Raw genomic sequence first — 10462 nt, forward strand, 5'->3', positions numbered from 1 at the left:
TTCTTAATGTCGTAAGTGTTTAATGACTAATATATGTCTATTTTCGTCGAGTCATTGACGTTGTGTTTTTATTTTTAGGTAGGTATGTATAAGAGGATTTGGTTCGAGCAAATTTGCAGGGCAAAAAAATAATTTCCATTTATGAATAATCACGATGTATGTGCTTTATAAAACTAACTAATCACATCCGAGACATTTCTCTTCCTGGGGGAAACATTTAGATCACACATGCTTTTATAATGTTCCCCATTAACATTAGACATATTTCAACTTATATAGGTCTGTTTATTCTGAGGATAACTCACACATACACATGTGTCCTTAATCTTTAGTTTCACCTGAGTTCCATGGGTATTTGAACATAGCTACCGGATATGAAATATGATATGCTCAAACCAAAAGCGTTGATCACAGTCCTTAACCAGTGTACATTGCTAAATATTGTTTGCACGGTTGTTACAGTGTACGTCCTCAATGCAGAACAAAAGATTTCCATCTGTAAATATTGCGACTTGTTTCATTTATTGGACGTTTAAATCAAAATGATGTGGACGCTGACTCATATGACCACGGTATCTACTGCTGGCTGCAAACTATTTAGCTATATTGATGTCAACGTCTGACCTTGCTATTAAATAATACAAAATCAAATTTGACCTAACTTTTTTTCAGCCAAAGTTAATCATTTGGCAATGGCCTCAACAACTTCAACAGGAAAATCTGACACGGTCAGCAAGACATCTCAAACAGTGGGTGAGACACTTTAAGCAAACTTAATGTATTGTAATGCCATAATAGAACCAAAACATATCGTTTAATTTGATGTGTACACAAATATCATTTAGACATGGATCATGTAGACATGATCAATATAAGAATGCTGTAGATTTGAAATATCACAGAAAATATATATCCGAAAGTTTGTTTAGTTTGTAAACCCATAAAACTTGAGAATGTATGATTTAGCAGTTGAACCTCCCTTACCCTCAATTGTATATCCAAATGAATAAAGATAATTAATATTTACACTACTAGGGACATGGTCGTTTCGATTCTCCGCCCTTTTGGTATCGACAGTGACGTCCTGACGATTTCAGGTAACTGCATGAATAACTGTCTTTTTATTCACGTTAACAGATGTGACAAATGGAACAATGATGCCGTCAACAATAGTGCCTACAACTACTCAAGTTGGTGTCAGTGTTTTCGAACGTCCTGAAAGTAACGGTAATTAATTATTCTGTGTGGTCATGGTTTCATTTCACAAATCATGGAAGCTAAATATAAGACACATTCACTGATTGTTAACACTTCCTTATCCCGCATCCAACATCCATATGACGCATGCATACACATCCGCTACTTACATTACGTTGACAAGCGGGCTCGAAATCACTTACACATGACGTAAATTATTTACTTTTTGATATGTTTCAAATTTGATTCATAAGGCAGACGTATTTACTTTTCATAAGTTCAAAAGATTGCACCATGTAGATAAGGAGGTGGGATTTTATCGTTCAGGGTAGTTTCTTTTACATATAAAGGTAATCAAGTTGTCTACATCGCCGTTGGTGTTGGGGGAGGTGTTGTCGTCGTCATTGTCGTTGTCGTCGGCGTTCTGTGTATAAGAAGAAAGAGAGGTCGTCCTGTGAATAAAGGTAAATTAACCACTATCCTTTTCCACACAACACATTGGTTTTATTATACGGTCTGCAGTTTGAGTTATAAATTACAATACGGATTGGTATTTGTGACAAATACGTAATTTGACATATCACGAGCAATCTCTTGTTGCTCTTAAACCTCAATTTAGAGACAGTACAACCCATACAGCTTGCTTCCCTTGCAGGCAGTACACGTGAAGAGAAGTACGAGACACCCACACATGTCTGCTACAACGAGTAAGTTAACTCTCACATAAAATCCATTCGTGTTGAGTTGGAAACATGTACATGCTCATGATAAAGTCGGAACTGTACAATGCTTCTGCAAGAGCCTTGTCATGAATATGGATAATTCTGTCTCTTTCATTTCGATGTGAAATTTCATAATTTGCAATATACAAATATTTATTAAAGTGTTTATATTAATAAAAAAAAAGACTTTCAATAGGTGACTGTAGAGGTTCTGGACTCATTCGAATTTTAGTTATAGGAAATATTTTAATGTATTTCTTTCAGAAATCCCGGCTTTGAAGACCAAGACATCACCAACAAAGTTCAAGGTACGATTGTTTGATTATGTGATGTTTTTTTTGTTTAAATGGCTTAAAACGGCAGCTTTATATAATGCATATTTGGAATACAATAATTTATTGTAGTATTTTAATGAGGTTTTGCATTGTATATACCCTGTAAGTAGTCGAGTATGGGAGTAGGTGGCGAGTTGCTTCTGGACATGTCTGGATATGTATGTATGCAAATATGTACAAATGAACATGCTTATTATTATTATTTATAGATTAAAATAAAAAATCCAGCAAAGAGAGTTTGGGTGATCCTGGCACAGTCAGGCTGGTTAGGCTCGTCATCAGCTCAGGGCCCTTGTCCCATCTACACGCAGCCCAGACAGCGAATGGGACTTCTCCAAGGAAGCGCTGCCTAGTCAAACCCACCCAGAACTTTTCAGAGAATGTGAAGACTCCCCAACACTGCAGCCTTCTGCAATACCAAGATTGTCAGAAGGGCTGTATTCCTGGTAGCAAACCCGGGTACTCTCCCAATGCCAGTCAACAGATTGGGAGATACCAAACCTAAGGCACCGAGAACAATGGGGAGTCGGTCAACTTGGAACTTGGGATGCAAGTGTGACATTTCGAATCCCCATATTTGCCAAGTTTTTCCTCAATCTTGTCAATCACATTTATATAGTGTCAAAGGGGACAGAACATCCAATGATATAAATGATTTCATTGGATTTATGAAAAAGGACAAGATCAGGTTTGTTGGCCTGGATAAGTCTGAGGCTGTAAATGGGCCTATTCCAAACGATTTTGTATTTATCATTTTCCATTTTCTTAAGTCTACATTTGTACTCTGCCCGAAGTTTGCCCTTGACATGGGCATTCTGGAGTTTGTCCCTAATCTGCATCCCTTAGTACGTATAGGCCTGACATCCCACAAGATGGTCAATAACTCCTCCTCCAAGTAAACTGACTGATCCTCCCCCTTCTACCATGCCACGATTCAAATGAAGAATGTTACATTTGTGCCGAATGCCGTTATCATTAGGAAAGGACTTGACAAGCAGAATCTGATTTTTGAGCGTAGATCCTCCATTGGCAATAAGTTCAAGGTCATCCATGTAAAGGAGGTGAGTAAGGGGTGTTGGGGATTATGTGCTTAGGAGGTTCCGGGTGGTAACCTTCCTCTTTGCTGAGCAAAAAGCTTAAAGGATTTAGTGACAAACAGAAAAGCAAAAGAACTGAAAGAATCACCCAGAAATATTCCTCTTCTTATAGAAATGGGTTCCGAAGTCACCACCTGCCCCTGCTAATACATCTCAAGTTGAGTTGACCAGCAATTCATTAAAGACTTAAGTAAAACAAGAAGTCGCTCGGGGAAGTCAATACATTCCAGTGACCTCAAAAAGTTTTAGCCTCTTCAAGGATCATTTTCTGAACTAGTAGTTGATCCTTACAAGCCCACCATCCCTCTCTGGCTCCTTTCTGCTCCATGTAAATAATGTCATTGGATGCGCAGTATGATGACACATTATCTGTAAGACATCATGTAAATATTTTGTATTGTGTATTCAGACAAGCAATAGGGCGGAGGTTTGGGGGATCAGTCAAATCACCTTTCTTTGGGAGAAGTATTGTTCGACCCTTGCACAACCAAGGCAGAACATCCCCTTAAAATAGTAGTAGTAGTAGTAGTAATAGTAGTAGTAAGGGCAGTGGTATTAGCAGTAAGGGTGGAAGTAGTAGTAGTAGTAGTTGTAGTAGTAACGACCGGATTTTCGTTAGAGTCGACCAACGGGATCGGGTGGTCAGGCTCGCTGACTTGGTTGATGCATGTCATCGTATCCCATTTGTGTGGATTGATGCTCATGACATCATTCACTGGGTTGTCTGGTCCAGATTTGATTATTACAGACCACCGGCTGGAATATTGCTGAGTGCAGCGCTAAACAACACACGAACAAAAGTAGTACTAGTAGTAGTAGGAGTGTCATTGTTGTTGTTTTCGTTGTTGTTATTGTTATAAACGTGGGAGTGGAATATCGAGGTTCAAAATTTGTCCTTGTTCATTACAGTGGAAAATGATATTTATGAGACTTCTCAGGACGCCACATCACCCAACCAGCCTTCAACAAATGACCACATGATAACAGGTTTGGAAATTTACATCGTCTTACCATCTTTGGTAAGGGGTGTTGGGGATTATGTGCTTAGGAGGTTCCGTGTGATAACCTTCCTCTTTGCTGAGCAAAAAGCTTAAAGGATTTAGTGACAAACAGAAAAGCAAAAGAACTGAAAGAATCACCCAGAAATATTCCTCTTCTTATAGAAATGGGTTCCGAAGTCACCACCTGCCCCTGCTAATACATCTCAAGTTGAGTTGACCAGCAATTCATTAAAGACTTAAGTAAAACAAGAAGTCGCTCGGGGAAGTCAATACATTCCAGTGACCTCAAAAAGTTTTAGCCTCTTCAAGGATCATTTTCTGAACTAGTAGTTGATCCTTACAAGCCCACCATCCCTCTCTGGCTCCTTTCTGCTCCATGTAAATAATGTCATTGGATGCGCAGTATGATGACACAATATCTGTAAGACATCATGTAAATATTTTGTATTGTGTATTCAGACAAGCAATAGGGCGGAGGTTTGGGGGATCAGTCAAATCACCTTTCTTTGGGAGCAGTATTGTTCGACACTTGCACAACCAAGGCAGAACATCCCCTTAAAATAGTAGTAGTAGTAGTAGTAATAGTAGTAGTAAGGGCAGTGGTATTAGCAGTAAGGGTGGAAGTAGTAGTAGTAGTAGTTGTAGTAGTAACGACCGGATTTTCGTTAGAGTCGACCAACGGGATCGGGTGGTCAGGCTCGCTGACTTGGTTGATGCATGTCATCGTATCCCATTTGTGTGGATTGATGCTCATGACATCATTCACTGGGTTGTCTGGTCCAGATTTGATTATTACAGACCACCGGCTGGAATATTGCTGAGTGCAGCGCTAAACAACACACGAACAAAAGTAGTACTAGTAGTAGTAGGAGTGTCATTGTTGTTGTTTTCGTTGTTGTTATTGTTATAAACGTGGGAGTGGAATATCGAGGTTCAAAATTTGTCCTTGTTCATTACAGTGGAAAATGATATTTATGAGACTTCTCAGGACGCCACATCACCCAACCAGCCTTCAACAAATGACCACATGATAACAGGTTTGGAAATTTACATCGTCTTACCATCTTTCGATCCGGTAAAAAGTACATCTGTAATTTAAAGGTCATTTGAACATTTGATTTCAGACCACATTTGAACATTTGATTTACAAATTAATACGTATCTAAATTGTAAAACATGTTCAAAGTAGGATCACCTCTTTGCTACCAACGCTAAAGCCGCAATGTTGGTAGAAACGTTGAAACGGTTTGAATATATTGCAAATAAAGAACCAAAACTCGTTATGCTCGTTTCAATTTCCCTTTACTTAAATACTGATATGCACATGTTCCCTGACTTAATTTTTCTATGCATGCCTTATAAATTATTCTTTGATATTAGGCTATTGGTTTAGTCTGATCATCAAATTTGGAAAATGTCACACCAGTTTGAGGGAGGGAGTGAGTGAGTATGGTTTTACGCCGCTTTTAGCAATATTCCAGCAATATCAACGCGGGGGGACATCAGAAATGGACTTCACACATTGCAACCATGTCGGGAATCGAACCCGGGTCTTTGGTGTGACGAGCGAACGCTTTAACCACAAGGCTACCCGACCGCCCCCGCACCAGTTTGAAATATACCACAGGAAGATGATATACCCTATCTTCTGAAACTTGTTCAATGACTGTATGTAGATTTCAATTCAGCTGTTTGAACCTGATCATATGATTTGATACCCTTTGATGGACTTTGATTGTTCGAGTATTTGTCCTAAAGTGTTATTGTTCACGGCTGTAGCACGGAACGGGAAAGAAAACGTTACAGATTAATGAAATATATTTTCCATTGGACCGTTCATCTAAACATAGAGCACATTAACTGTATCACTGTTATGTAATTTCATTTAAATATTTATGACCTATAATTTTCTATCAGATATTTACGCCCAAGTGATGAAACCCAAGGGAAATAAGCCGGGACCTCCAGGTACAGCTGGCGACATCAACATAGAGGATCTATACGCCAAACCTGACAAAACTAAGATCTGGAAGAAGCAGGAAGACTAATGTAAGTATTCTGCGGAATTATCAAGAAATCGTAGTTGATAAAATAAGCAAATGACATTGCGTCCTCACATGGTCATCGTATATACAGCGATAAGAATGTGACATCACATTGTTAATATTTATCCAGATGATTTTTAAGGATACTGTGTGGCAAGTGAAACTTTTTTGTTTTGTTTCACAGTGGCTGGAAAAAGGGGAAACCTTTGATGATACGAAATGGACTGACATATGTAATGTCAGAATTCTGAAAAAGGAGATGTACTGTATATGTGCCTCGTAGATTTTCGGTGACACATCCTAGTTAAATAGTTTTATACTCTCTTCAGCAGTATGATTGGTACAGTGTTTTCATTATAAACGTTGATTGTGTGTACAAATATAAAAATCAAAGCGTCACAGGCTCCATATATACAACAGCTATCTGTTTACTCCAAGATCCCCTGCTCCAACTTGTAACTCATCACTTGTTGCTAAACATGTTATGGAGGATACAATCACGAACAGGCTTTGTGCTTTTTTTACATTTTAATGATTTTTTTTGTTGATTTTACATGTAATGCAGATTCAACTTGGCTTTTATCCATATTTATTCAGGACATTTCTTTTCTGTGGAATGATAAAAAGGCTACCTTGTACGTCCTTGTGAATTAGTGACGGAAGGGGTGAGTGTGTGAAACCCAGGAGCATAGGTATGGTGCTAAGAAACCATGAGTCGTTATCAGAGCGATACTCCGTGTCGCCTGAGGGACGCAACTATGCGCAGCGACACGGGGTATCTAACGCCAGTTTGGTATCCATGCCCCAGTGAATATTTCAGGGCTTTTGTATGAGTTTGTATTATTTGTATAATATCAGTTAATAACATGAACAAGCCCATATTTTAAATTCCACCTGTATTGTCAGTATGTCAAAACAAGAGTTATCAATGATGACATCACTTTAACGGTGACAGAGCTATTTTATCTATGAAAATGATGTCACAATATCTTTGGTGTCCATACACAGTTATCATGTCCGCAAGCAACACATCATGACCCATTTATTAGTTTCATTCTGTAGTTTTTACTCTATAATATCATCAATCGCATCGCCACTCGTAACACAGGCGAAGTTAACGTCTTAAGAGTTATTACGAAACACAATTGTTTGATATTTGAGTAGGTCCATGATTTATGATATGTAACGTTTATGACGTTTTTGTTATCCGTAAATAATCGACAAACTTTCTTACTTGTATAATTTCTGACGGAACCAAATAGATTATAAAAGTACATTAATCTTATTTAGATCACTTATGTAGTTAAAAGTGAGGTAAAGTTCGACCCGCCGCCCTACAATCAGCTGAGTTCTGTTTATTCTGTAAATTGAAATGCATATGCATGTGACTTTACTTTGACTAAATAATGTCTTTCAAAAACACCAAACTAGTATCTCCGTGTCTAATGTATAGTCACTTTTCCCCACCACATGTGACTATCACTATAAAGTGTGTACGTCTCGTTTTAACCCTTATCCCTTTCAAATCAGTTCCAGGTGTTTTTATGCCATAACAAGTCACTTTATGCTGACATTATGTTAACGACCATACACAACTGATATGAAAGTGTTGTGTACTTCTCTGACTTGTACATTGCCGTGTTGTGCGGCAAATGCTTGACACTTGTGATCACTCGAACATTGATTTCTTTCAGCGACATGTATGTGTGCCTGATAAACATTCATGTTTTCCTCAACTCAGACGTGTACAAGAACAGCTTGTATTACATGGCTATCAGTGAACACAACCTAGCGTGCTTTGGTCGCCACCCGTAACAATGCATAGCCTACAAATAGGCAGTATATGTTACCGCGGTATGTGTATAACATTAGCCTGTTATTGAAAGTGATGTATATTTAGACAGCCGTTCCCTGCTGAATATAAATTCCTGGTCTGGAAAACACAATCTTGTTCAACCTGTTTCTGAATGTGTTGACAGGGCAACGGGTGAGCTGATTAAATAGGTATTATTTGAAAAACAAATCGCTTTGGCTCTTGCAGTAACTGTATATCCCTCGTGGGACACACAAAGTTTGTTGTGAAGAGTTACTTCCCCTAGACCGCCCACCTAAAACGTCGTAGACTTACGTTTAGTCACAGAAATAAAGTTATCTTATTATAAAATACATATCTACACAACACAAATAATGAATTAAAATTGAGCCCAGAACAATCCTTATCTAGACTTGTCAAAATTAATCATTCAAGAGCTTGAGTGGGACTTACATATTTTCTCTTGGGTCTGGGTGATAATAAACTTCAATGTATCACACACCAAGCAAACCTGAAATATGGAGGCTGCAGTACCAGTGGGAATATCAATAATATGTATAAATAAAGAGGATAACTAAGAGAGCATGTGATTATGCATTTGAAGAATATATTTGTTTTTTTGATTGATTTATATATGTAAGTTTATACTGTAAACTCGTCATTGAATAAACATTTGTCAATCACGGTGCACGTTTAGTAATCATTTGCATTTTAGCTTAAAGTGAGGTGCACACTATATTAAAGAACACCGAAGCTTGTGATTACCAGTAAAACATAGGGATATTCTCTGTAACACACGTGTGTGAGTTGTTATGACATTTGCCATGTAACCACGTATAATTTCTCGCTTTTAATGTTCGAATACCATCAAGGTATTATTTTCAGTCCAATTAGAAGAATTCTATCTTTGCATACCAAGACATCGAACCTTCATGTACATATCTGAATAATACATGAATTAAGAATGCAGACAGATTATGAAGGCGTATATTGACACGTCCATCCTTCAGAGTGAGAAAGTATATCTTATGTGTGCACTAATATTTGACGGTCATTCGCGAGTTACCCTTATATCAATGCATTTGAGCGTGAAACAGCTTACCATTAATAAGTGTATCAGTGAGGGAATGAATTGGATTTTACGCAGCTTATATCACTATTTCTTACTTTATCACGACTGTTGATACCGGCATGGGTGATAACAATTGAATTAACGAGATCATATTAATGTAAAGAAATGCAATTGTCCTGTTTACGTCAATAAACAATGCCTGACGGTCCGAACACATTGACGAAGCACAGCGCGTCAGTCCAACTTAATGTTGAACCCATATTAAAGCAGCCAAAACAAAAAGACAATACATGTTAGAGAGAACTCAATTTTATGTATGATGTTTACATCACCATGAATTCAGGTAACAATACCATGAACAGAAAACTCCGGGAAGGTGAGTCACGTTCAAGATTATTGTACTTATACAGCGACATGCATGCACGTCTGTCTGTGTGCCTGCTTGTACTAGTTGGGATACGATAACATGCATCAACCAGTCAGCGAGCCTGACCACCCGATCCCGTTAGTCGCCTCTTACAACACAGCATTGTCGCCTTTACGGCAAGTATCAGTTGCTGAAGACGTATTCAATCCCGAGTTTCACGAGTTACCGTTACAGGAGACAACAACAAAAGTAAAGAGAAACGAAACGATGTTTGGTTCATGAGATCCACGAAGAAGATCGGAGTTTGGGGAGTACTTTGGATGAAAGAAGTAGAATTTGACAACGATAGATTCGTTGCGTTCTTTCGAATGACCTGAGGTCAGTGTGATGAAATGTTTGGAATGATCGATCATGTCATTTCCAAAAGGTATAAAAACTGCAGAGGGAGTATATCTCCTGATGGAATTGACGTCACAAGTAGGGGTTTCCCCTGTGCGTTGAAGCAGCAAACAGCAAAACAGTCATAACATTCGTTTAGCATTGCAATATACACACATGCCCAATGAGCTTAAATGACAACAGAGGAATGATGTAGAGATCGCCGTTTTTAGCCAGAATATTGCAGAGTGCCTTAAACAATGAACACACACAAACACTATCGGAATAATTGCTGAATAATACTTTTCACATCACAGAACACAAATGTTGTGTGTTTTCACATCACATGACATCTCATTCTGTCCACAGCTTATTTTGCCTACACTTAAAAGAGCTGATCAACCTCCCAGTTAAGTGAGACAAACAAATTATCAG

At 38.3% G+C, this 10462-nt stretch overlaps 2 protein-coding genes across 5 annotated transcripts in view; one reads left to right on the top strand and one right to left on the bottom strand.

Moving 5' to 3' along the window:
- LOC124121871 overlaps window positions 1-10462 on the bottom strand; it is a 247368-nt gene that overhangs the window by 27500 nt on the left and 209406 nt on the right. The gene's annotated exons all lie outside the window — the stretch shown is intronic.
- The window catches only part of LOC124125581, a 48749-nt gene that overhangs the window by 14705 nt on the left and 23582 nt on the right, over window positions 1-10462 (top strand). The window contains exons 3-11 of one of the 3 annotated variants that reach the window (XM_048398233.1): window positions 673-753; window positions 1138-1227; window positions 1548-1661; window positions 1853-1904; window positions 2184-2227; window positions 4261-4338; window positions 5312-5389; window positions 6270-6401; window positions 6582-8376. In XM_048398233.1, the coding sequence (XP_048254190.1) occupies window positions 673-753; window positions 1138-1227; window positions 1548-1661; window positions 1853-1904; window positions 2184-2227; window positions 4261-4338; window positions 5312-5389; window positions 6270-6400 (668 nt within the window). In that variant the 3' untranslated portion in view covers window position 6401; window positions 6582-8376. Of the gene's footprint in view, window positions 1-672; window positions 754-1137; window positions 1228-1547; window positions 1662-1852; window positions 1905-2183; window positions 2228-4260; window positions 4339-5311; window positions 5390-6269; window positions 6402-6581; window positions 8377-10462 lie in introns of those variants that run through there. The other 2 variants (XM_048398234.1, XM_048398232.1) reach the window with 2 other exon arrangements.

This window comes from Haliotis rufescens, unplaced genomic scaffold, assembly GCF_023055435.1.
Source record: "Haliotis rufescens isolate VD_foot unplaced genomic scaffold, xgHalRufe1.0.p SCAF_18, whole genome shotgun sequence".
Lineage (NCBI taxonomy): Eukaryota > Metazoa > Mollusca > Gastropoda > Lepetellida > Haliotidae > Haliotis > Haliotis rufescens.